This window comes from Oncorhynchus nerka, linkage group LG9b (genome assembly GCF_034236695.1).
Source record: "Oncorhynchus nerka isolate Pitt River linkage group LG9b, Oner_Uvic_2.0, whole genome shotgun sequence".
NCBI classification, from domain to species: Eukaryota; Metazoa; Chordata; class Actinopteri; order Salmoniformes; family Salmonidae; genus Oncorhynchus; species Oncorhynchus nerka.
The window spans coordinates 35,460,994-35,488,439 of NC_088424.1; the positions used below are offsets into that span (position 1 = coordinate 35,460,994).

A 27,446-nucleotide genomic window follows, 5' to 3' on the forward strand; every position below is an offset into this window, starting at 1 on the left:
GACAGGGCTAGACAATGAGTTCTCTAGTTTCACACTCAACCCCGTCCCTCATTCACTCAACTAAAACCTCACCACACACACCAAGAACAAGGAGGCAGTGACATCACCAGTCTGGAATGACCATGGTGACATGACAAACCCATAGATTAAACAACATTGTATCTGTCCCATCATGGTGTCAGTGAGAGCACGGGCAGCGCCATTGAGACTGTATCCATTTTGAAGTAGTACATTTTCTTCTTCTACTACTTCTATGAGTTGTCAAACAAACAGAAATGAGGCATACTGCCACCTGGAGTTCTGGAATGTTTCCTCACTAGTTTAATTCATTGGCTGATCCCTCCTGATGACCTGGATGGAATTATGTGATCCTTCCTTAACCCATAGGAGGTGCCACCCAGTTGACTGGTGAAAGTCCTCCATTGCGCTGCCCATGCTAACACAGGCTTTTGAGCACTAGAGTCCTCTATCTATCTATATGGACCAATCCATGAATGACTGTGATGACATAATCAACAGGGGACAGACCAGGTGACATCACTATTAGGGACAAAAACAGTGACCAAATCAGCAATAACCACCAGAATCCGATGTTTTGATTATTATATTAGATATTTTTTATTTACTGTTCAGACAGACTATACACTCTCAACCCACTGACATCATGATGAGGTAAAACAAGTTAAATATACTGTACCCATATTTACGAAAACTGAGAAAGATGACTGATTTTAATTGAATAACAATACAGGAGTTGTGCTTTAATGTAAAAATAAACAAGAACTTGAGGACAGTTTTCAGAATACTGGCGTAAAAAAGCTAGAGGTTTTGTTTCTCTATAATCATTTATGTAAAGATCTTGATATTTGTAACATTATACTTTTTAGTTTTTTACATCTGCTCAAAGTAAGGGACATGATAATCTAAATGAGGCTTAACATCTCTTGTAACTTTGTTCAATCTACATTTAGAGTAACCTTACATGTAACAGAGAAATCAAGTCTCTTATCTCTAAATCATCTGTCTTCTATGTGATGTCACAGAGGGCAAAGTGTTCTGTATGATTTCACAGAGGGCTGATGGTTCTGTGTGATGTCATAGAGGGCTAAGAGTTCAGTAAGATGTCTTAGTGGGCTAAAAATTCCATGTGATGTCAGACATCGACTGTTCCATATTATGTCACAGAAGCCCAATGAAGCCATTTGATGTCATAGCAATGAAGGTTAATTGATCTTACAGAGGCTGAGAGTTCTGTATGATGTCATAGAGAGTAACAACTGCATGGTGGGCAACCTCAGGTCCTGCGGGGCTCTAGCCTATAGGAGAGTGTTGTCAGGGTCCGTTGTTTGTCAATCACACACAGCTTCCTGACATAACCCCTCACCTCAGCATGGTTCTTATTGGGCTGACACACCTCGGGGTCTGAGAGAGAGAAAGTGCGAGAGAGAGAGAGACACAGACCCAGTTATTATTACTTTGGCTCTGTATGCCACTACAATGGATTTGAAGGGAAACAGACTTTCAGCTTTAATTTGAGGGTATTTACATCCAAATGGGGTGAACATTGTAGGAAATACAGCACTCTGTGTGTGGTCCCCCCTTAAGTAATTGGACAACTGGCTGCTCAGCTGGTCCATGGCCAGCTGTGTGTTATTCCCTCATTAGTTAATTTACAAGTAAGCAGATAAAAGGTCTAGAGTTGAAGTGTGGCATTTGCATTGGGAATCTGTTGCTGTTAACCCTCAATATGAAGTCCAAAGAGCTGTCACTGCCAGTGAAGCAAGCCATCATCAGGCTGACAAATCAAACCTATCAGAGAGATAGCAAAAACATTAGGTGTGGCCAAATCAACTATTTGGGACATTCTTAAAGAGAGAACTCACTGGTGAGCTCAGGGACACCAAAAGGCCTGGAAGACCATGGAAAACAACTGCGGTGAAACGACAGAAGAATTGTTTCCCTGGTGAAGAAAAACCCCTTCACAACAGTTGGCCAGATGAAGAACACCCTCTAGGAGGTAGGCGTATCTGTGTCAAAGTCAATAATCAAGAGAAAATAGTAAATACAGAGGGTTTATCACAAGATGTAAATCATTGGTAAGCCTGAAAAACAGGAAGACCAGATTAGAGTTTGCCAGACATCTAAAAATGTCTATACTGTTCTGGAACAACATCCTGTGGACAGATCAGTGGTGGAAAAAGTGCCCAACTGTCATACTAGAGTATAAAGTAAAGACACCTTAATAGAAAATGACTCAAGTCAAAGTCACAGAGTAAAATTCTACTTGAGTATAAGTCTAAAATGTTCTTGGTTTAAAATATACTTAAGTATCAAAAGTAAAAATAATAAAAATGATTATTAAGCAAACCAGATGGCACCATTTTGTTTCTTATTTATGGATAGCCCAGGACATTTTCAAACAAAGCATGTGTTTAGTGAGACCACCAGATCAGAGGCAGTAGGGATGACCAGGGATGTTCTCTTGATAAGTGCGTGCATTTGACTATTTTCCTGTCCTGCTAAGCATTCAAAATATAAGGAGTACTTTTTGCTGTCATGGAAAATGTATGGAGTAAAAAGTACAATATTTTCTTAAGGAATGTAGTGAAATATAAATAGTAAAGTACAGTTACCCCAAAAAACTACTTAAGTATTACTTTAAGGTATTTTCACTTAAGTACTGGGACAGATGAGACAAAGATCAACTTGTACCAGAATGATGAGAAGAGTATGGAGAAGGGAAGGAACTGCTCATGATTCCAAGCATACCACCTCTTCTGTGAAGCATGGTGGAGGTGGTGTTATGATGTGGGCTTGTGTGGCTGCCAATGGAACTGGTTCCCTTGTATTTATTGATGATGTGATTGCTGACAAGCAGCAGGATGAATTCTGAAGTGTTTAGGGTTATATTATCTGCTCAGATTCAGCCAAATGCTTCAAAACTCCTTGGACGGCGCTTCATAGTGCAGAGGGACAATGACCAGAAGCGTACTGCAAAAGCAACCCAATACTTTTTAAGGAAAAGAAGTGGAATGTTCTGCAATGGACAAGTCATTCACCTGACCTGAATCTAATTGAGCATTTAGCATTTCACTTGCTGAAGACAAAACGCCCCAAGAACAAACAGGAACTGAAGACCGCTGCAGTAAAGGCCTGGCAGAGCATCACCAGGGAAGAAACCCAGCATCTGGTGATGTCTATGGGTTCCAGACTACAGACAGTCATTGACTGCAAAGGATGTGCACTATCAAAATAAAGAAAGTGACTCACTCCATGTATAAACTCCCAGCAATTTAATGGGTATTTAACAACGTTTGGGTAAACACACCCCTCACTACTGTCATTGATTACACTAATTACACTGTTTGTCTACATAGCCTGGTTCAAGTATTCATGACATTACCCTGAGGAAGACACAGTGATGCCCAAACGTTGGTAAATACCCATTAAATTGCTGGGAGTTTATACATGGAGTGTGCCACTTTATTTTGATAGTTTATTCGCCGTTAGTCAGCACCTCCACACAAACTATTTCTTTCTGGGTGTGCGCCAGCTCATGTTTTTTAATCTGCAAATGATTTGCAACCAAGTATTAAAACTCACAATTTAACTTATGATTATGTTAGTTTGTCCAACTACTTTTGAGCCCCTAAAAATGGGGGGGGGACCACATATAAAAAGTGCTGTAATTCCTACACCGTTCACCCAACTTGGACGAAAATACCCTCAAATTAAAGCTGAAAGATTGTTTCCTTTCAAATCCATTGTAGTGGCTTACAGAGCCAAAATGATAACTTTGTCAATGTCCAAAAATGTATGGACCTGACTGTATGCAGTGTTAATGCCTATTGTTATGGGTTCAGCTGAAAGGACCACTGGACATAATCTGAGCCTTACTGAACGTCTGACTCCTGCAGTGTCTCACCGCCCGGATGGTGTTTGCGATCACCCGCTGGAAAACCCAACAAGCATTGTCACATATCATACAGAAGTTGTATTAATGTTCTATGAAGGTTGTGGATACTACAACATACATATAGGTGACATGAACAGTTTATGAGCATCTTATGAACACCTGTGTATACTCACCATCTTCTCAAAGTTGACCATGTTGTCTATGAATGTCTTGTTGCCCTCGTGACTAAAAGTCATGTCTGGGAATAGAATCAAAAAAGCAGTTTTAAAACAGAGGACACACTATAAACTACCTCATCTTAGTTTGAAAACAGCCACCCTAGTCGTAGACTGTTCTCTCTGCTACTGCATGGCAAGTGGTACCGGAGCACTAGCTCTAGGTCCAAGAGGCTTCTAAACAGCTTCTACCCCCAAGTCATAAGACTCCTGAACATCTGATCAAATGGCTATTCAGACTATTTGCATTCAGCATTTCACTGTAAGGTTGTGACCTGTTGTATTCATCATTTCACTGTAAGGTTGTGACCTGTTGTATTCAGCATTTCACTGTAAGGTTGTAACCTGTTGTATTCAGCATTTCACTGTAAGGTTGTGACCTGTTGTATTCATAATTTCACTGTAAGGTTGTGACCTGTTGTATTCATCATTTCACTGTAAAGTTGTGACCTGTTGTATTCAGCATTTCACTGTAAGGTTGTAACCTGTTGTATTCATCATTTCACTGTAAGGTTGTAACCTGTTGTATTCATCATTTCACTGTAAGGTTGTAACCTGTTGTATTCAGCATTTCACTGTAAGGTTGTGACCTGTTGTATTCAGCATTTCACTGTAAGGTTGTGACCTGTTGTATTCAGCATTTCACTGTAAGGTTGTAACCTGTTGTATTCAGCATTTCATTGTAAGGTTGTGACCTGTTGTATTCAGCATTTCACTGTAAGGTTGTGACCTGTTGTATTCAGCATTTCACTGTAAGGTTGTGACCTGTTGTATTCAGCATTTCACTGTAAGGTTGTGACCTGTTGTATTCAGCATTTCACTGTAAGGTTGTGACCTGTTGTATTCAGCATTTCACTGTAAGGTTGTGACCTGTTGTATTCAGCATTTCACTCTAAGGTTGTTGTATTGGCGCATGTGACTAATACAATTTGATTTGAAAACGTTTCCTGTTGCATACCTACTGAATGCGACCGAGCTTGGGCTTACCTTTGAGGAGGAGGGGCATGAAGGGGATGATTGGCGGCTCTATTTTGGTGACGGTCAGACGGTATGCCCGGTGGTTCCTGGACGGGTCCTTGGAATACACACACACATCACTGTTAAAAGGTCAACAACCGTATTGTTAATTTAGGGGTCTTTGAAGAGCAACTCACCATCATGCTCTCAAACTCAGCATAGAACTTCTTGAACTTGCTAGGGAGTTTCTGCCAACAGAAAGAGAGAGGTTCAGGGGCTTCCGTTTTTTTATGGATTAATAGAAAAACTGCAGTTTAGTTTAACAGTATAGTAGTTGTCACCTCCCAGGTTTGGGTGAGTCGGCTGACTGCAGGGTTGCTCATACCCATGATGATGGCAAAGAACGAGTTCAGGTTTTTAAATTCCCGACAGCTGGAGAAAGCAACACCAATACAATGAGATTGTGAAAAAGCATTTCAGAGCCATCAATAATCTATACGCATGAGTATCTACAGAACGAGTGGGTGTTTTATTGTTTGTGTGCACAAGACTCACTGAGCAGCGATTTTGATGAACTTCTTGAGCAGCTGAACCCGTTTGCTAAGCTGACCACACAGACACACCTCCGTCACCACCCACAGCTGCACCTGGTTGAACCTGACCACGACATCACACATTACGGTCATAACATACTGTAACATGTTCCATCAACCTGAACAACGTGATAGAAGTTATTTAGAAATGATTCATGTTTGATTATAATCAGACCTGCGTAGAAACAGGTCCAGGTTGGCAGTGGTTCTCCTGAAGCTCTGACGACCAAACGTATGGTACAACAACTCATGCTGCAACAGGGAAGACAAAGAAAACCTACAGGTGGAGGATCTTCATTTGATCACTCTGTCAGAGAATTTCCCTGTGCAGTAGGACATTCAAATTGTTGTGTATTCAAGGTTTAAAAAGGCTTCTAAAGTTAGCAATTTCCACTGATTTATCCTAAATAAAAATGTATATCAACCCCTACAAAAATGTCCATTAATTATCACACACATAATAATTCACATTTCCTGTTGCTGCAGGATTATTTTCCTGCTGTGAGAAACTGGTCAAATTAAGACAGAACATAATGTATGTACTATAGGATTCAGGTGTAGTGAGAGAAATAGACAGCATGTTTATCTCATATTAGCCAGGGTGTGAGTGTGTGTGTGTACCTCGTGAACACAGCTGAAGAGTTCCCAGTCGTACAGGGTCATCTGATAGGCCAGGTCTTTAGAACTCATCAGCTCAAAACTGGACATGGACCCAGCTGAGGGCCCCTCCTGGTCTGGGAGAGGGGTCTAACAAACACACACTCACAACGGGTTAATGTCTACACATCTCTATGATTACGGTTACATGAACACAATCTAACTAGCCACAATAATTGTATTACTATAATAGATTGTTTAAAACGATTTCCCTAATAATCCTGTTACCATGGACACATCTAAAAACATGCAGAAAATCACCAATCAAAATAATTGTTCTACCACAGCGCTATTTTTGCCTATTTGATTCTAAGTTTAGAAACATAGTTTGCATAGGAAACAATTTCTAAGATGCATACGAGCTCAGTTGACCCACTCAAAATCAGGGAGGCTTGTGCTACCGGTTCTGGCACATGCGCAGACACACTCGTTTACATGTCCTAAAAAGATTAGTCAGAAAACCTGCCATTTTAATCGGCGTATGATTTGTGAACTTTAAATGTTATTAATCATTAGTTGTAATAGAGGCCTGAGGGGTGTCATAGCCAAGGGGTTACACTAGAACTTAATGGTTATGCTTGGAATGTACTGAGTGTAGGGAAAGAGATCACGTGGCAGGCATTGATAAGTGGAGAGATCCATGGATTAGTGATGAAGGGGGTGGAGGTCAGGTCACGCTAAGGGAGAATGAAAAATGTATGGCCCATAACACTTAGTTTCCTGCATAGCAATAAAGAAGTGTAGGAGGAGACTCAGCATAGGAGAAAGGGTTAAATATCAGTGCTTGTACAGATGAGTAGGAGGAGACTCAGCATAGGAGAAAGGGTTAAATATCAGTGCTTGTACAGATGAGTAGGAGGAGACTCAGCCTAGGAGAAAGGGTTAAATATCAGTGCTTGTACAGATGAGTAGGAGGAGACTCAGCCTAGGAGAAAGGGTTAAATATCAGTGCTTGTACAGATGAGTAGGAGGAGACTCAGCCTAGGAGAAAGGGTTAAATATCAGTGCTTGTACAGATGAGTAGGAGGAGACTCAGCCTAGGAGAAAGGGTTAAATATCAGTGCTTGTACAGATGAGTAGGAGGAGACTCAGCCTAGGAGAAAGGGTTAAATATTAGTGCTTGTACAGATGAGTAGGAGGAGACTCAGCCTAGGAGAAAGGGTTAAATATCAGTGCTTGTACAGATGAGTAGGAGGAGACTCAGCCTAGGAGAAAGGGTTAAATATCAGTGCTTGTACAGATGAGTAGGAGGAGACTCAGCCTAGGAGAAAGGGTTAAATATCAGTGCTTGTACAGATGAGTAGGAGGAGACTCAGCCTAGGAGAAAGGGTTAAATATCAGTGCTTGTACAGATGAGTAGGAGGAGATTCAGCCTAGGAGAAAGGGTTAAATATCAGTGCTTGTGTGAATGTCTTTGTCCAATGCATCTGTATTGACCCTCTGGGAAGAATAAAGTTGGTGTAACCTTTAATAGTGTCCTTACAGTTTTTGCTCTGAATAATAGTGTTGAAGTCGGACGTTTACATACACTTAGGTGGAGTCATTAAAACTTGTTTTTTCAACCACTCCACAACTATAGTTTTGGCAAGTCGGTTAGGACATCTAATTTGTGCATGACACAAGTAATTTTTCCAACAATTGATAAAGACAGATTATTTCACTGTATCACAAATCCAGTGGGTCAGAAGTTTACCTGTGCCTTTAAACAAGCTTGGACAATTCCAGAAAATGATGTCATGGCTTTAGAATCTTCTGATATGCTAATGACACCATTTGAGTCAATTAGAGGTGTACCTGTGGATGTATTTCAATGACTACCTTCCAACTCAGTGCCTCTGCTTTACTTTTGATTTTCTCATGATGTCATCAGCCAAGCCATCAAAATAAATTGTTGACCTCCACAGGTCTGGTTCATCCTTGGGAACAATTTCCAAACACCTGAAGGTACCATGTTCATCTGTACAAACAATAGTACGCAAGTATAAACACCATGGGACCACGCAACCATCATACCGCTCAGGAAGGAGACGCATTCTGTTTCCTAGAGATGAACGTACGTTGGTGCGAAAAGTGCAAATCAATCCCAGAACAACAGCAAAGGACCTTGTGAAGATGCTGGAGGAAACACAAAAGTATCTATATCCACAGTAAAAACGAGTCCTATATCGATATAACCTGAAAGGCCACTCAGCAAGGAAGAAGCCACTGCTCAAAAACCGCAAGACTAAGGTTTGAAGCTACACATGGGGACAAAAATCATACTTTGGGGGAATTGTTCTCTAGTCTGATGAAACAAAAATAAAATTGTTTGGCCATAATGACCATCGTTATGTTTGGAGGAAAAAGGGGGAGGCTTGCAAGCCGAAGAACACCATCCCAACCGTGAAGCACGGGGGTGGCAGCATCATGTTGTGGGGGTGCTTTGCTGCAGGAGGGACTGGTGCACTTCACAAAATAGATGGCATCATGAGGGAGGAAAAATGATGTGTATATATCAAAGCAACATCTCAAGACATCAGTTAAAAGTTAAAGCTTGGTCGCAAATGGCTCTTCCAAATGGACATTGACCCCAAGCATACTTCCAAAGGTGTGGCAAAATGGCTTAAGGACAACAAAGTCAAGGTATTGGAGTGGCCATCACAAAGCCCTGACCTCAAATATATACATAATGTGTGCGCAGAACTGAAAAAGCACGTGCGAGCAAGGAAGCCTACAAACCTGACTCAGTTACACAAGCTCTGTCAGGAGGAATGGGCCAAAATTCACCCAACTTATTGTGGGAAGCTTGTGGAAGGCTACCCAAAACATTTGACCCAAGTGAAACAATTTAAAAAGCAATGCTACCAAATACTAATTGAGTGTATGTAAACTTCTGACCCACTGGGAATGTGATGAAATAAATAAAAGCTGAAATAAATCATTCTCTGCTATTATTCTGACATTTCACATTCTCTTGGGGCTACTAGTTCCCATTCGGGAACCCCCCCCCCCCCACCCCCACCCCCCCTGAGCTGTAATGTGGCGCAGGGAACGCAAGAAATAATCCTAAAAATATTTAACCTCCACAGACTAGCAAGAAAAATGGCTCAAATGAAAGATAAACAAGTTGTTTATCTACCCAGCAAGTCAGATTTCTAAAATGTTTTACGGCGAAAACATAGCACATATTTATGTCCAACCACCACTGCAGACATACCTCATTAGCATAGCCAAGTAGGAAAAAATATGCAATCAACAAACGCAGGATTAAAAGAAAAATCATTTCACTAACCTTTTGAAATCTTCATCAGATGACAGTAATATAACATGTTACACAGTACATTCATTTTTTTTTCAATAATCTGCAATATATATCCATAAATCTCTGTTTACAATTATGCATCGTTCAAAAAATGCTACTGCAATGTCAGGAGAAATAAAATAGCTCCGGCAGATAACGTCAGCTAACAAGGAATACACATCATAAACTTTGACTAAATATGCATGTTTTACATATGTATGGCAAGATAAACTTCTTGTAAATGCAATCGCTGTGTTACATTTATTTTTAACGTTCCATTTTGCGTTCACTAGGCTATAATAGGGATTCGGCGCTCCCATTTAGCATAATGACTCCTCTATCTTGGAGTCGACAGAAACCCAAAATGAACACATAAATAGACAGAAACCCAAAATGAACACATAAATATTCCCTTACCGTTGCTGTTCTTCCATCAGAAGACCTGGAAGGGTTAATACTCACCAAGTTAGCGTTCAGTTTTCAAGTCTGTGTCTTTCGGTTCTCAAACTAGCCACATTTCGGTCGAAATGTATGCAAATTTCAAGTGGATGCGCACCAAAACGTCGAAAGTATACATTATATGTCGAGTAAACTTGTCAAACTATGTTTATAATTAAGCCTTAACATGTTATAAAGGTCTACAGCAATCGTGAGGGCGAACAGACACACATACGTTGTTCAATCCATCCTGAGGGAAAGAGAGAGAAACTTCACAGCGCACATTGGGTAAACTTTTTTTTTGCGTGACCGAGACCTTTCGACATGCTGAACGTCTCGTGAGCGCGCGATTCTCACAGTTACACGCCTCATCGAAAGCAGGCTTCGCGCTGAAGACGTAGAAACTGTTTCCATGGTTATAACTGCTTGGTAAGTGTGTATACGATGACGTCGAAGTGGTGGCAACTTTTTCCATCACAAGAGAGACTTTGGGAGAATGCATGCCCTGACACTTCTGCTTTACATAGAGACAAAATTTAAACGGTTTTAGAAGCTTTAGAGTGTTTCCTATTCGATAATATTTTTTATATGCATATATTAGCAACTTTTGACAAAAATGTATCATGTTTTATATGGGTACCGAATTCCTCCAGAAGGGGCAGTATTCAGGGCTAGCCCCAACTTATTAAAATAAAGTGGTGATCCTAACTGACCTAAAACAGGGAATTCTTTCTAGGATTAAATGTCAGGAATTGTGAAAAACTGAGTTTAAATTAATTTGGCTAAGGTATATGTAAACTTCGACTTCAACTGTAGATCTAACAGACCTTACAAGATTAAGATAAACTGAGTGTTTACATGACTATTGGCATACTCTTCCTACTGAAATAATCTGTTTAATATGGAATTATTAGTGTGCATGTAAACATACTCACTGATCTGTCTCAAAGGCCACTCTATTGACCCCTTTCTATTCCTTATTCTCTCTCACCAGAGCATTGAGCTGGTCCCGGGGACAGGCGAACATACGCCCATTGATGCTCAGAGAGGAGAATACTGACACATCATTGGGCTTCAGCATCTGCTTCTCTGTGACAGGAGAACACACACAGAGGAAAATAAAATGACAGCAATAAATACTATGTAAATGAAGTGAGATGTGATTGGCTCCTCACCGCCTGCGGAGCTGAGGTGGACCAATAGCAGGTCGTCGTTTGAGGCAAGTTTGTCGGCCACAGCGCTGGTCACCTCACTCCCTGTGGCCGCTACGGCAACCCGGATGGTGGTGTAGGTGTGGTCACTGCAGTACACCTTCAACAGGACTACACACACACACACGTTTTTAAGAGGCTTGTGTTTAAAGAAAAAGTGTAGGAAAACACTTTTTTTTTTAGGTCACAAACTGACTGTCGTCACAGTTCCTGATGGGTTGTGTCTTCACTAGTTTCTCGTCTCCGTTGCTGAACTGTGTAAGGACCTTCTGCTGAGACAGACCACACAACATCAGAGATGATCAACACACACCTTGACAGACCACACAACATCAGAGATGATCAACAACACACACCTTAACAGACACATTCACCATGCCACACTCACCTTTTTCACTTTGGCCTCTTCTGAACTGAAGAATAGAAACAACAGAACAAGTGTATGTTAATAATGCATGTCTTTATAATGGTTTGAGGATCAGGATTATGGGGTTAAGGTCACCGTGGAGGTTAGAGGTCAGTTTTACATACTGTAGTTTGACAACCTTCTCCAAGTCAGGTACAAAGTCTTTCAGAGCTCTGAGGATCCGTGAGTCATTGGACACACTCCCATACAGCTCCTACAGAGAGAAACACACAGACTCAGACAACTCCTCAGGTGTGTGTGTGTGTGTGTGTGTGTGTGTACCTCCAGGAATATGAGTGCTGCTGGCTCCTCCTGTAAGTGATGTGCGTGTACTCCAGCCCAGCGCAGGGCCAGATTGAGGACTCGTCTCTTACAGGTCACAGCGTACTCCAACCTCTCCTGCTCCGAGCCCGGGGGAGCCACCGCATGGTAGGTACACACGGGGTTAAAGATATAACACACAACTATACCATAACTGTCACCTATGTGTAACATACTGAACTTCAAGAAGAGAAACTGAAGGGAGAGAAAGAAGGATAGGGAGAAAACAAGAGGGCAGAGTGGGAAAGAGAAAAAGGATAATGTGCCATGAGTAGCTGGCAGAACTGGCTGTTAGGCATGAAGACACAGTGCATGAGGACAAAGTCATCTACCGCAGGATCTGAGGGAGAAAATTAGTGGAAGAAAGAGAATAATATTAGAAAACAGATATTCATACATATCTACCGACCCATCATCCGATCCCATACAGCAGCAGGGCCCGGTTGTATAAAACATGTTAGGTGTATGAAACATGTATGGCAGAAAGAGTCTCTGGTTACCATGGAGAAGACCTGATTCACAGAATGGATGTCTTATCAAAGATATCACATTTATTTGGAGATCTCCAAATAAATGAAGTTCTACATTCAAGACTGGAGAAATAAATTGGATTCAGAATATAAGTTACTTTTTTATACATAAGTTAAGTTACTTTAAGTTACTTTTTTCTCACCTCATTTCTATTACTTTCTAGTACTTCAAGCTAGCTTACAGAGCAGGTAGCTTAGATCAGGTAGCTTACAGAGCAGGTAGCTTACAGAGCAGGTAGCTTGCTAGCCAGCTGGCTTTGTAGACATTGATTGTGCGCCTTTCATTGTTTAGCTAAGTAGCTAGCTGCTTGCTGTTTTCCTTTTGAAACCAGCAGAGAGGAAAGCAACATTCAGCCACAAATGATGTTTTCATTGACATCCATACTGAATGAGGCACTTAAGGGACCTCATAGGCACCCTTAACGTTTTCGCTTAATTTAAGGGGGAAATTAGCCCCAAAATGTTTTGTGCAACTGACTTAAAGTTAAGGAAACTAAGGGAAAAGATAAGGGGATAATTGACTTAGGATGTCTTATGCAACCAGGCCCAGGCCCTCAACCCTAGGGATTCACAGTGTATCTATACCAGGTTGTGTGTGTGCGCGCACCTGGGTCAGAGTGGTGTGTATCCATCCTCATAGTCTCCAGGAAGTGGTCAAGGATCTTCTCAGGGGTTCCAGACAACACTGTGTACCTGATATTTCCCAGACTGGAGGCTCTGGGACTCTTCTCCAAGACCAGAACAGCCTGCTCATGTTCCTTCAAACGCATTGTATTTGCCTCCACATCCTAAAGTCAAGTAAATACCAGGACATTACATTAAAGTAAGGTAAAGTACATTTCATTAAAGTAAGTTACAGTATGGTACAGTATTGCACAGTGTAGTAACAGAACAGTATACAACTCTACCCTGAGTATCCTGTTGAAGTCTTCTTTGTCCACTCGGAGGAAGTGACAGTTGTCTTCTCTGAGGACGATGGAGGCAGCTCGAGGAGAGTCAGTCACCAACGCCAGCTTCCCAAAGTCATCCCCCTCGTGCAGGGTACACACCACACCCTGAAGAGGAACACACACGCGTCAAAACACACGGATTAGAGAGCTGGAGAAGTGCTAGCATGAATGAAGATTGTGACTAATCACATGTGAGTGTGTTGTGTATATTCTGAGAACCTTGAGCTAGTCATTCACTGTGATGAGCGAAGCCAGAGTTTCCCAAACTGTAGCACTAGTTCCCCTAGGGAATACAAGCCAGCTGTTGTATGCAGATGCATTCTTTTGGTCATAATAATTTTAGTTAGCGTCATCTTGTGCTACTTTCAAATCTACTGTAAGGCCCATATACACATCATGTATAAACACACGTCATACCTTGCCGTAGATGACCACATTGACAGAGCCTTTCTGGATGATGTACCAGGATGTTCCCTCTTCTCCCTGGTTAAACACTGGAAGGAGAGAGAGTACACCTTAATGTGTGTTGCTAAAACACACACACTGTACAGCATGGTGAGATAGGGACTTACACACGGTTCCTGCTTTGGCGTGAGACTCGAAGATGAGAACACTCGCCAGCTCCCTCGTCACCTGTAAGCAAGATGGTAACAGCCAAACAAACATTGAAACAACACCTGAGAAACCTCTGAACAGTTCATCAATGTCTGTAAGCACACAAGCCAGCTAGATCTGCTAGACTAGCGGTCCCTAATTCCATTCAGTCATGGGCTGATTGTTACTTGAGCGGATGGTTGGGGGGCCGGAACATAGTTAGAAATTGTACACTGAAAATTGACCGTAAGAATCCCAAAAATATGTAGTATTTGACTAAAACTAAATAATTTCAAACTGTGATTACATTGGGATATGATCACATACAGGTATGCTTCTCTATTTATGCATGGGAATAATTGGGAATAGATTTCCTCAATTAAAATCACTTTGAGCTCATTTCCTGGTGATTCTACAGTCTTTTCTGTCCAAGATCGTATATAAACTCAGCAACAACAAAAAAATGTCCCTTTTTCATGACCCTGTCTTTCACAGATAATTCATAAAAATCCAAATAACACAGATCTTCATTGTAAAGGGTTTAATCACTGTTTCCCATGCTTGTTCAATGACCCATATTTAGATATTCCATTTATTTTTTAGATCAGCCGTTTCCAGCTACAATAGTCAGTCATTTACAACATTAACAGTCATTTACAACATTAACAATGTCTACACTGTATTTCTGATCAATTTGATGTTATTTTAAAATGGACAACAAAAAAAGTGCTTTTTCTTTAAAAAACAAGGACATTTCTAAGTGACCCCAAACTTTTGAACGGTACTGTGTGTGTGTGTGTGTATATAGAAAGTATTCAGACCCATTTACTTTTTCCAAATGTTACTTAAAAATATCCCATAATAACAAAGCAAAAAGGTGTTTTTTGAATTTTTTGCACATTTATTAAAAACAATAGAAAACAGAAATACCTTATTCGGACCCTTTGCTATGAGACTGGAAATTGAGCTCAGGCATCCTGTTTCCATGGATCATCCTTTAGATGTTTCTAAAACCTGATTCCAACTGTGGTAAATTTAATTGATTGGACATGATTGGGAAAGACACACACCTGTCTATATAAAATGTCCCACAGGTAACAGTGCATGTCAAAGCAAAAACCAAGCCATGAGGTCGAAGGAATTTTCCGTAGAGCTCAGAGACAGGATTGTGTCGAGGTACAGGTCTGGGGAAGGCTACAAAAACATTTCTGCAGCATTGAAGGTCCCAAAGAACACAATGGCTTCCATCATTCTTAAAATGGAAGAAGTTTGGAACCACCAAGACTCTTCCTAGAGCTGGCCGCCAGGCCAAACTGAGCAATTGGAGGAGAAGGGCCTTGGTCAGGGAGTTGACCAAGTACCCAATGGTCACTGACAGAGCTCTACAGTTCCTCTGTGGTGATGGGAGAACCTTCCAGAAGAACAACCATCTCTGCAGCACTCCACCAATCAGGCCTTTATGGTAGAGTAGCCAGACGGAAGCCCCTCAGTAAAAAGGCACATGACAGCCCACTTGGAGTTTGCCAAAAGGCACCTAAAGACTCTCAGACCATGAGAAACATGATTATATGGTCTGATGAAACCAAGATTGAACTATTTGGCCTGAATACCAAGCGTCACATCTGTTGGCAACCTGGCACCATCCCTACGGTGAAGCATGGTGGTGGCAGCATCATGCTGTGGGAATGTTTTTCAGCGGCAAGGACCGGGAAACTAGTCAAGATTGAGGCAAAGATTAATGGAGCAAAGTACAGAGAGATCCTTGATGAAAACCTGCTCCAAAGCACTCAGGACCTCAGACTGGGTCGAAGGTTCACCTTCCAACAGGACAATGACCCTAAGTACACAGCCAAGACAACGCAGGTGTGGCTTCGAGACAAGTCTCTGAATGTCGTTGAGTGGACCAGCCAGAGTCCGGACTTTAAACCGATCTAACATCCCTGGAGACCTGAAAATAGCTGTGAAGCAATGCTCCCCCTCCAACATGGAAGAGATTGAGAGGATCTGGAGAGAAGAATGGGAAAAACTCCCCAAATATAGGTCTGCCAAGCTTGTAGTGTCATACCCAAGAAGACTCAAGGCTGTAATCGCTGCCAAAGGTGCTTCAACAAAGTACTGAGTAAAGTGTCTGAACACTTACATAAATGTGAAATCTGTTTTTTATTTTTAATATTATCAGCAAAAATCTCAAACCTGTTTTTGATTTGTCATTATGGGATATTGTGTTTAGAATATTGAGGGGAAAAATCTATTTTATAAATTTTATAATTAGGCTGTAAGAAAATGTTGAAAAACAATCAAGGGTTCTGAATACTTTCCGAAGGCACTGTACCAGTCAAAGGTTTGGACACCTACTCATTCAAGGCTTTTCCTTTATTTTTACTATCTTAAACAAATCAAAATATATTCTTCAAAGTAACCAGCCTTTGCCTTGATGACAGCGTTACACTCTCTTGGCATTTTCTCAACCAGCTTCACCTGGAATGCTTTTCTAAAAGTCTTGAAGGAGTTCCCACATATCCTGAGCACTTGTTGGCTGTTTTTCCTTCACTCTGCAGTCCAACTCATCCCAAACCATCTGATGCAGCATTCCATCACTCTCCTTCTAGGTCAAATATCACTTACACAGCCTGGAGGTGTGTTGGGTAATTGTCCTGTTGAAAAACTAATAATAATCCCACTAAGCGCAAACCAGATGTGATGGCGTATCACTGCAGAATGCTGTGGTAGCCATGCTGGTTAAGTGTGCCTTGAATTCTAAATAAATCACAGACAGTGTCACCAGAAAAGCACCATCACACCTCCTCCTCCATGCTTCACGATGGGAACCACACATGCAGAGATCATCCGTTCATCTACTCTGCGTCTCACAAAGACATGGTGGTTAGATCCAAAAATCTCAAATTTCGACTCATCAGTCCAAAGAACAGATCTTCACAGGTCTAATATCCATTGCCCATGTTTTTTGGCCCAAGCAACTCTCTTCTTATTATTGTCCTTAAGTAGTGGTTTCTTTACAACAATTCGACCATGAAGGCCTGATTAACGTAGTCTTCTCTGAACAGTTGTCTCTTCTGAACCGTTAATGTTGAGATGTATCTGTTACTTGCACTCTGAAGCATTTATTTGGGCTGCAATTTCTGACACAACTGATTGGCTCAAACGCATTAAGAAGGAACGAAATTCCACAAAACAACTTTTAACAAAGCACACCTGCTAATTGAAATGCATTCCAGGTGCCAAAAGTGTGTGAAGCTGTCATCAAGGCAAAGGGTGGCTACTTTGAAGAATCTCATATTTTGATTTGTTTAACACTTTTTTGGTTACTATATGATTCCATATATTTTATTTCATAGTTTGTCTTCACTACAATGTAGAAAATTGTCTATAAAAAAAATGTAAAACTTGAATGAGTAGGTGTGTCCAAACTTTTGATTGGAAATATATATGTGTCGGAGAGGTGGGATAAGACTCGCAGTGTCGGAGAGGTGGGATAAGACTCGCAGTGTCGGAGAGGTGGGATAAGACTCGCAGTGTCGGAGAGGTGGGATAAGACTCGCAGTGTCGGAGAGGTGGGATAAGACTCGCAGTGTCGGAGAGGTGGGATAAGACTCGCAGTGTCGGAGAGGTGGGATAAGACTCGCAGTGTCGGAGAGGTGGGATAAGACTCGCAGTGTCGGAGAGGTGGGATAAGACTCGCAGTGTCGGAGAGGTGGGATAAGACTCGCAGTGTCGGAGAGGTGGGATAAGGCCTTGATGTGAAGCAGCTCATCATAGATGATCTCTAGATCATCACCCATCCTCTGACCAGGACTAGAGATGGAGACAGAGAGAGAGTTCTGTTGATGATTCCTAACTGGTATACAATATATAAGAATGAACTAGGCACGTGTGCATGTGTGTGTCTATGCATGTACTGACGGTTTGCGGAGGATCATGCACAGCAGGGCATCAGGTCCCATCTGGGCGAGGAAGAGGATTGTCTCAGGCAGCTCTTCCTCACTCTCCCTCTTCTCCTCCTCGCTAGGCAATGGGGTGTGCTCCTCCTCATCGTCAAGGAAACGATAGAACAGGTACTTGTCCTGGAAACCCAGCTCCTGGTCCACTAGGGGACACACACACTGGATCAGTAATCAGTGAACTCACATAGTGAGATAGCTGGACACAAGGGTTTCGCATCATTTTTATTAGCCAGTCGTGTCAGGTCATTACTTCAATTGGATTTCCTTCATTCCTCTCTCCTCCTCAAAATCCATTGGATGAAAAGGTCACAGGGAACGGACTTCTAACCTTCTCATCCAATGGGTTTTGAAAAAGAGGTGAGGAGAGAGGAATCAAGGAAATGCAATTGAAATTCTCCTTACATGTGATGAAATTGGTGGAGAACATTTGAAGCAGTGTCCAATAGAGGGCAGTGTAGTCTCACCATGGTTCAGGACTCCCTCCTCCAGCAGAACCTGCCACATCCCCACAGCGTGAGAGCGAGTATGTACACAGGTACTCTGCTGCACCAGCCAGTCTACCAGCTCTGTACCTACACAACACTGCCTGCATCACACAAACACACACAGTGAGACAGTTTGCATGGACCATAAAGTAACACAAAACATACATATGTATGTGCACACTACACACACACGTGCAAACGTAAAAAACACACACACCTGTAAGTCTTGAGGTGGTTCTTCCTGTCTCTGATCATGTGTGGAGCTCTGGAGAGGATGGCGTTCCGCATCACCTTCCCTCCTCGCTGCAGCTTCTCTGATGGAACCTACAGACATAACACAGGAACACAATATAACACTTGTTTTATCTCTAGCATAGCTAGATAGTCACAATCACAGTGAGCATCTCAGCCTCCAGGTGTTAATCACTTAAACTTTGAGCTGAGAAACCCACAAAAAATAATGAGCCAGGGGACTTTTCATGTCTCCGCCAACATAAGCCCTACATCCTCCTCATATTTACTATACACTCGCTAAGCTGTGAATCACAAACACGCAACCTGTCCTAACACTCCCAGTTGTCATAGCAACCACACAACTGCTGTCAGGGATCATGAATGAAAGGTGAGAAAAAAACAATCACACCCACCGACCCACACACAGAGATACTGCTGCTGTCATAGAACTACAAAAGAGGGCATCATAATTGGGCCGATGGGGCCTTTCTTGCTTGTGCATGAATTCTCTCTCATTAGCACAACTATAGAGGAAACTACAACTACATTGCACCGTTCAGGCTAGATAGTATTTAACTCAGTAGAAACTTTGCAATGTGTGCATTGAGCTCACAGAAAAAAATTGAATGAAACGGAATTCAAATTATTGAACCAATGTCAGTCAGTTACTTGTTTAAAAAACAAAAAATTACTGACATTTCAGTTAGTTGCTCAGCACTAGTGTGAACACCCCCCCCCCCCCTCCTCCTCCTCAAACATTTATTAATAGTATCCTCTTGTAGAATACACACATCTCAGGTCACAGTCTCACTGTACACAGCCTCATTTAAAAAGACAGTACTTTGGGGTTAGTTGAGTGATCAGTGATATTAACTTTAATGAATAACATTGAAAGGGGCCAGCTTACCTTGTTGAGGATCTTGTTCATTAAGTTGAGAGGATCTGAACCTAGACTGTCTTTGTCTGTCAGCCCTTAGGGAGGTGGGAGACAAAGTTATGACCATCGTAATGTGTAAAATGCAATGTTAATAATTCAATATTATTAATTCAACTTGATTGTAGTTGTACTCACTGTCATTGTTGGATCCAGTTTCCATGGCACCATAGGGAGGGGCCAGAAGTCCAGCCATACACTGACGGTACTTCTACAACACAACACACAGCCTTAGTCATCATAATCAATAAACACACACACCATTAGTCTGAACAAGGCTCTATTGCCTTACCCACTCATCACCTCACACCAACATTTACAACTCTGGACATTACATCCCTGAGGAGCTCCATTAGCGCTGCCTCCACACACACAAACGCACGCTTGCACACACACCCACCCACAGCCTACATCCTTCCTTCAAAACAAAGCCCTTTGTTACCCAGGGATCATTTACATATGGAACATTTCACATTACATAACACACACACACACACAGGGTCAATGAGTATAGCAAGGACAACTGAGTGCAGTGGCGTGTGTTTTAGTGCCACTCACTTATGTTCATATCTATAGTTCAAGACAAATATTGAAGATTGCTTGACTTCTTTAGCCATGCTTGAATGCTAAACACACAGGGATGAATTTACAACAGAGTTCTCCAGGATAATGTTCCTACTCTTAACATCTGTGTGGTCTAAAGTAATTACCAGGCAAGCCATGCCTTTAGGAGCCAAAACACACACAGGAAAAGAAGCCCTTTAACATTCAGGAAGCTGCTGACGCACAAACACACACACACACACTAACAATAGACTGATTCTTTGAGCAAATCGAAGTCATCACATCCGATGTCAGACAACAGAGCATTGGCAGTACTGAAATCAGAGTTTACCGGGAGTTTGTACTTTCTATCAATCCATGAATGAGTAAAAAGTCACTTAAGAACCAAACCCACCCTGGCACATCGCATCTCTTTCTCTCTCCCTCTCACATACACGACTAAACTCACCCAGGGTCTTCTCTACGTCTGAGAAGGACCACTAAGAGGAGCTCTCTGCTCCTGTAATACACACACACAACCAGGAAGCCAACAGCATCCTCAATACTACCCGAGGTCTCCTCTCTCTCTGTTGCACCCACTCAGTCCTCTTTGAAACAGCACTCCAGTACTCACACACAGAGGTTGCCACGGCAATCAGAGCTTTTCAATGAGCTAGCGGGAGAGCGAGAGAGAGCAAGAGGAGCTAGATAGAACGTAGAGAGGAGTGTATATAGAGAGCAGAGAACGATGGAAAGTGAGAGTGTGTGTGAGAAAGAGAAAAAGTCCCAAGGCACAAGCACCAGACAACATTTTCATCAATAATGAATAGAGCTCAATATTGTTTACACTGAACAGAGACAGACATACTGTCACGTTATACTCTCTCTCCGGCCTCTAGGTCATCAGGCTGCTGATTATCCCGCACACCCGTCACCATCGTCTCGCGCACCAGCGCCTCATGACAGTCACCTGGACTCCATCACCTCCTTGATTATGTTCTCTATATCTGTCACTCCCCTTGGTTCTTTCCTCGGGTGTTATTGACTCTGTTTTCATGTCGGTGCGTTGTTTGTGTTTTCATGTTTATTGTTTCATTTATTAATTAAAACACTCGCTCCCTGAACTTGCTTCCCGACTCTTACCGCACTTGTTACAAAATAACACCTCACCTAAGGGAGGCATTAGGGTGAAGTGTTTTATTTTTGTGTCAGTGTAATGACGTTGGGTCCGGGAACTGCTACAAGCTCCGGTGCCTCAGGTGGTGTGATCGGTCCGCTCCCGTCCCCTTTGACGCGTCCTGTGGCTGCAGCCGCGCGTCGGGGATCCGGCATCTTGGTCATCTAATTATCCCGCACACCTGTCACCATCGTCTCACACACCTGCGCCTCATGACAGTCACCTGGACTCCATCACCTCCTTGATTATCTTCTCTATATCTGTCTCTCCCCTTGGTTCTTTCCTCGGGTGTTATTGACTCTGTTTTCATGTCGGTGAGTTGTTTGTGCAACGTGTTTATTGTTTCATTTTGATGCACTGAGAGTTAGGCACGCTTTTTCTGTCTTCAGAAAATGTGATTCTTCTAAGTACAAAGTCATACACACAATGTTTTGTTCATGAATAATGTGTATTTAGAGGTTACTCATAAGTGGATGGTATTGTTAAGATGCACGTGTAATTGTACTTAGGATGATATCAACATTCTGAATTCAACATGTGGTTAATAGCTAGCTAAGGTATTAGCAAGCTATTGTAAGTGTGAACGATGGCTAGCTCCTCGAATGATCCCAGTCCCTCCTATTGTGCATCTGTTGTAGAAAGAGGCGACGATTCTCAGAACATATGTGCTCTACAAATCTTTTATTTCCTTTTGGATGCCGATGCAGGATGCAGAGTGAGTTCTGCTTAATTAAAACTACCTGATCTCCAAAGTCCACGTCTATAGTCTCAATCAACCACACACAACGCAGAGTTACAGCGGTGCAGTATAGCACCGGCTACACAAGGACCATTGTATGTAATGTCTAAGAAACGTGCTACAAGATGACTATAAGTACCATAAGAAATTCATCAAGGAATGTTCAAATTGATCATAAAGTATTGTTTAAAAATTAATAACCCTTTCTCTGCCTCTTATTCCACAAGACCGGTGATAACACACTTTGACTGTCTGGGGTTGAGATAAATAACATGTCTGTTGAGGTTTGGGATAGGCTTAGAAAGTTTTGGGACTATTGTTTTATCGCTGAAATTGAAGTTGCAACATTTTCAATCAGAAGCAGATGCTTACCCCCAACCACCATCCCTGTCAACAACACACTAGCAAAATTGAAACCTACCCGAAGGTAGCAGCGCTCACTATTGCCCCTAGTGGCCCGTTTCCACGTCATCTCCTGACATTTTCAGACATGGATGGCTGTTGAATATTGACTTGTATAGCGGGTGAACTGGCTTGGGTCTCTGTAGTAACACTACTGTATATCACGGGTGACCTGGCTGGGACCCCTGTAGTATCACGGGTGACCTGGCTGGGACCCCTGTAGTATCACGGGTGACCTGGCTGGGACCCCTGTAGTATCACGGGTGACCTGGCTGGGACCCCTGTAGTATCACGGGTGACCTGGCTATCGCCTGTCAAATGCTGGGACCCCTGTAGTTACACTATTGTTTAAAGGGTGACCTGGCTGGGACCCCTGTAGTAACACTATTGTATAATGGGTGACCTGGCTATCACCTGTCAAATGCTGTGACTTATCTTTGGCTTTCAAACACTTTATGGTTCCTCTCCTTTAACCAGCGTGATATGACTCTTCAAGACAATAGCAGCAGCAAGCGACTGGCACCCAGGCTAATATCACCCACACAACATAAGATCAAAACACTGAGAACTACAGCCTCAGGCCCTTTCTGCTGTATATTTAACCTGCTAAAATAGACACCAGAGAGAGAGATGGGGGAGTGCACATACAAAAACCTTGTTATCCCACTAGCACTCCACCCCCCAACACATTCACACAATGACTGTGTCAGCATGCATCATCCCACTGAAAAGTACAGCAGGTTCCACACAAGGACACACAGTGGACCATAGTGGAGGCCTAGGGTTGACAGTGGACCACCCTCGTGGCATAAGCGAAAACCACTTCAAAATGTTAACGGTGTGCCTCTTCTGCCTCACCACCCCTCTCTCACCTCCCATAGACTCTTGAACTCTCTCTGTTCGATGCGGAGCAGTTCGCTGGTCTCTCTGCTGACGATAGTGGCGTGGAGTATTATCCAGAATAGACTCTCCAAACGCCGTCCCGATTCCCAGCTTGCAGATAGTGACAGCATCCTGAACACACTCAATTCGTTTCACTTATTTGATTCAATTTAATTCAGTTCCCAATCAATACATCTTTGTCCCCAAAAGGGCAATTCATTTGTAGAACAACCACCACATACAACAGCACTGGGGACAGTTACACACACAAACACAGAAGACTGTTTCAATCCAGACCCACTATCTACCTAAGGATCAATGTTGTAAGACTAGTTGTTAAAAACATATTCTTGCATTCTGTCTAGGATGGCCTGAAAGTGACCCACATTCTTATTATAATATGATCATGGTAATTCTGTCTAGGATGGCCAGAACGTGACCCACATACTGTGAATAACATGACCATGGTCTCTAACTGACAGAGAGCGGACCAATTAGAGTATTGTAAATAATGCCCTCCAAGTATTGATCGGGGCTGTACAGGACTATACAAGTTACTTGTGTACAAGTAACACAAGTAGAACAGCACAGAACTCTAGATGGAGAACATCGAACTCTAGAGCGAACACTGGAAAGAAAACAAAGAACTTCAGAGAGAAAATACAGGACATTAGAAAGAGAGAACCGCTCCAGAGGGAATACATAGTAACTAAAAGAGGAAATCCAAACAGAGGTTTAGTAAAAGGTGTGAAGCAGACCTGATTTACCTGGTGGTTGGCCGTTTCTGACACCTTGACGTCCAGATAGCCAGACAGAACAGCATACCAGCTGGTCCCTATGTCACCCTGGCGGAACACTACACAGAACAGACATAACAGCATATAAGCATTCAGAAATAATCATAACATTGATGTGACAAGTCATAGTAAACCTGAAAGCCAATGAGGTATCAGAGAGGCCTTTTTCAAGGTGCTCATACCACTGAGTGAGTGTGAGAGTTTGTATGTATACTTCCAGGTGATGCCTTTCCCCAAGTATTCGTAGAAGGCACAGGAGCAGATCTGCAGCAGCAGGGAGGGGTGGAACCTCTGGAAGGATTTAAACCCTTTAAGTCTGGTCAGAATAATATCCACATCCTCTGCAGAACGCTCCGCAGGCCTACAGAGAGAGATGGGGGATGTTAGTAATACTACATGGGAGTTATATAGCACTTTACAATTATAGAAAGAAAAAGAGTCCAAACAAAACAAAAACATGAATAAAGAGAGGGGTGGGCTCAAAGAAGGGAAAGAGTGATGTATCAGTGTATGAGGAGGGGAGGGTTGGGATTTGGATAGGAACACGGTTTAGGGTAAGGGGTAGGGGGGAATGTCAAAGAGGTGGCGCTTTAGGAGGGACTGAAAGACAGGGTGGAGGGAGAAAGTTACAGAGCCTAGGAGCAACCCTGGAGAAGGCCCTGTGGCCAAATCATCAACCTGGGGATGACAAGATGGGCTGCTGTGGTGAACTGAGTGCGGGTGCAGAAGGTCTGGGTGATAGGGGGGGGAGGGGAGTCAAAGCATTGGGACACAGGGAGCCAATGGAGTTGGAGGACAGGGGTGATGTGCTGTCAGGACTTTGGAGATCACAGGGGAGCTTGAGTTGATGACGGACAGTAGTGAGTAGATTAATGCATGTATGAGGGTTTCAGCGTCAGGACAGGAGTGGAAGGACCTGACTTTGGCAATGTTGCGGAGGTGGAAGATTGAGGATTTGACAGTGTCCTATATGGAGGTCAAATGAGAGGGTGGAGTTCAGGATTACACCAAGGTTGTGTGCATGGAGGGAGAGACAGTGGTGTTGTCAATGGTGAAGGTGGATTTGGTGCCTATGAGGAGTTGTTTTGTTTCATCACTGTTGAGCTTGAGAATGTTATTTTGCATCCATGTTTTTATTGCATGAAGACAGGATTCAATGTGGGTTGAGGAGGGATTTGCTGCTGAGGTAGATCTGGGATGAGGAGGGATTTGCTGCTGAGGTAGATCTGGGATGAGGAGGGATTTGCTGCTGAGGTAGATCTGGGATGAGGAGGGATTTGCTGCTGAGGTAGATCTGGGATGAGGGGGGATTTGCTGCTGACGTAGATCTGGGATGAGGAGGGATTTGCTGCTGACGTAGATCTGGGTCTCATCGTCATAGCAGTGGAAGTCAAGGTTGAAGTGACGGAAGGTTCTGACCAAGGGGGAGGATGTAAATGAGGAGTAAGGGACCCTGGGAGACGCCCAGTATAACTTCAGCTGAGTCTGAGGTGTGGCCATTGAGGGTCTGGTTTGTGAGGTATGTTTGTAGCCAGGAGAGTGCGGTGCCCTCATCACATAGACCCTCCAGCCTGTTGAGGAAGCTCTGATGACTCACTGTGTCAAAAGCAGCACTCAGATCAAGGAGAATCAGGATGTTGAGGGCAGGAGCAGAGGAGAGGAGGTCATTGATAACTTTGAGGAGTGCAATTTCAGTACTGTGGAGGGGGCAGAAACCAGACTGGTGGGGCACAAACAGGTTGTTGATTAGCAGGTGGGTTTGTAATTGGAAGGCAGCAGCACGTTCCAGTCTTGGCAAGGAAGAGAGGGGAGACAATTGATCATTTTCAGGATGAAAAAACGGCCGCGGGAGAGTCAGAGGGTTATCCGATAGGTATTCCAGGGTAGGTATGGAGAGCAAAATCCAAAATAGATACAGTAAGGCAATTGGGTTTGGTCAGGGAACCTGGGCCCAGATTCACAAACCTCAACTGACATTTTTCCTTAACTATACACTTAAGCAGCAAGTTAAGCAAAGTTGCTATTCCTCAATAAAATGTTTCTCAAAAAAAAGTTAAGAAATGGGATTCTTGAAAATAACGTTTAAGAATTTCTTCTTGGAAATGTACTTAGGTTAACCCTCGTCTTGTGACGATTGGATACTGTTGTAACCCTGAACGTTTTCTTGCGACACTGTCACAGACATAGTTGGCTACCGGACATTTAAATTCAGCAAGAAAACAAATTAAATGCACATAACCTAGCTAGCTAGTAATTATCAATATAACCAGGAAGAATCTAGGCAGGTGGAGGTAATCACAGCAGTGCAGTCCAGACTCAGAGGTAGGCTAACAACCAACTAGCAAGCTAAGACTAATAAGCCACAGCTGTAAAAGTCACAAAGTTCCAATAGGCCTGAAAGTGCATAAAAACAACAGGTCGAAAAGTAGAGAAGCAGCAGTCAAGCATGACAGCAGATACTCTCACCCGGAGGTGTGTGTGTTTGCTCTCCTCTTTTCTGTTCTCTGTGATAGCTGTAGGCGTTCTGTAGCTAAGGGCCCCCTGCAGAGTGTGGATGTAAGCTTAAAGACACACCACTGACTGAGACAAAATCATTCAGAGAAACTCACAGAGCAGTCTGTTCACATCTCTTTTCTCTCGATCTCCCCTCCCCTCTCTCTCTCATTCACCCACTCACATAAACACAAGTATGCATACACTGTGCCTGGCCATGGGTGATGTTGAGACACCATATGACCTCCAGCTCTCCTCTGACACTGGTGACTCACTGAGTGTGAGAAGTCCACTGAATGGCTAGTACATATTGACCTGCTCATGCATACCAGGGGCTTTCTAGCTATTCTCTTCAGATACTCTCTCCTAGGCCTTGGTTAATTCCTTTTTCTCTAATCTGCCCTTCTGGTCTTTCCATCCATCTTTCCTCTCAGACCTTCTCCTATCACAAGAGTCCAAGTTGAAGGAAAAATTCTGCCTGAGGACCACATCTCTCTCTCTCTCTCTCTCTCTCTCTCTCTAATCTGTTAGACAGGTGGTCTCTAATCTCTGCCCCCACACACACAGACAGTTGTGTTAGACTCACGGGCCTACATAATACAAGACCAACCTGTTCCTGTTCCTCAGCGTTGACCCAGATGTCTAGAAGAAGGGATTACAGGTGACACAGAGACCACCTTCATCTGGCTCTCTTTCTCCATCTCTCTGTTTCTCTCTCTCGCCATACCTC

The 27,446-nt window shown here is 42.8% G+C and overlaps 1 protein-coding gene across 1 annotated transcript in view; it reads right to left on the reverse strand.

The window, feature by feature from the left end:
- Positions 1-599: 599 nt before the first annotated feature.
- Positions 600-27,446, reverse strand: part of LOC115114721 (rap guanine nucleotide exchange factor 4-like) — a 30,938-nt gene continuing 4,091 nt past the window's right edge. The window contains 30 exon segments of the mRNA XM_065013596.1: positions 600-1,422; positions 3,898-3,952; positions 4,090-4,154; positions 5,119-5,206; positions 5,286-5,336; positions 5,430-5,520; positions 5,644-5,745; positions 5,857-5,933; positions 6,303-6,428; positions 11,048-11,145; positions 11,232-11,378; positions 11,464-11,539; positions 11,656-11,680; positions 11,799-11,887; positions 11,956-12,106; positions 12,256-12,334; positions 13,132-13,312; positions 13,433-13,579; positions 13,892-13,968; positions 14,047-14,107; positions 17,797-17,881; positions 17,990-18,173; positions 18,495-18,616; positions 18,733-18,839; positions 19,657-19,721; positions 19,822-19,894; positions 23,417-23,483; positions 23,485-23,558; positions 24,194-24,282; positions 24,406-24,584. Of these exon segments, the coding sequence (XP_064869668.1) occupies positions 1,295-1,422; positions 3,898-3,952; positions 4,090-4,154; positions 5,119-5,206; positions 5,286-5,336; positions 5,430-5,520; positions 5,644-5,745; positions 5,857-5,933; positions 6,303-6,428; positions 11,048-11,145; positions 11,232-11,378; positions 11,464-11,539; positions 11,656-11,680; positions 11,799-11,887; positions 11,956-12,106; positions 12,256-12,334; positions 13,132-13,312; positions 13,433-13,579; positions 13,892-13,968; positions 14,047-14,107; positions 17,797-17,881; positions 17,990-18,173; positions 18,495-18,616; positions 18,733-18,839; positions 19,657-19,721; positions 19,822-19,894; positions 23,417-23,483; positions 23,485-23,558; positions 24,194-24,282; positions 24,406-24,584 (2,959 nt within the window). The 3' untranslated portion in view covers positions 600-1,294.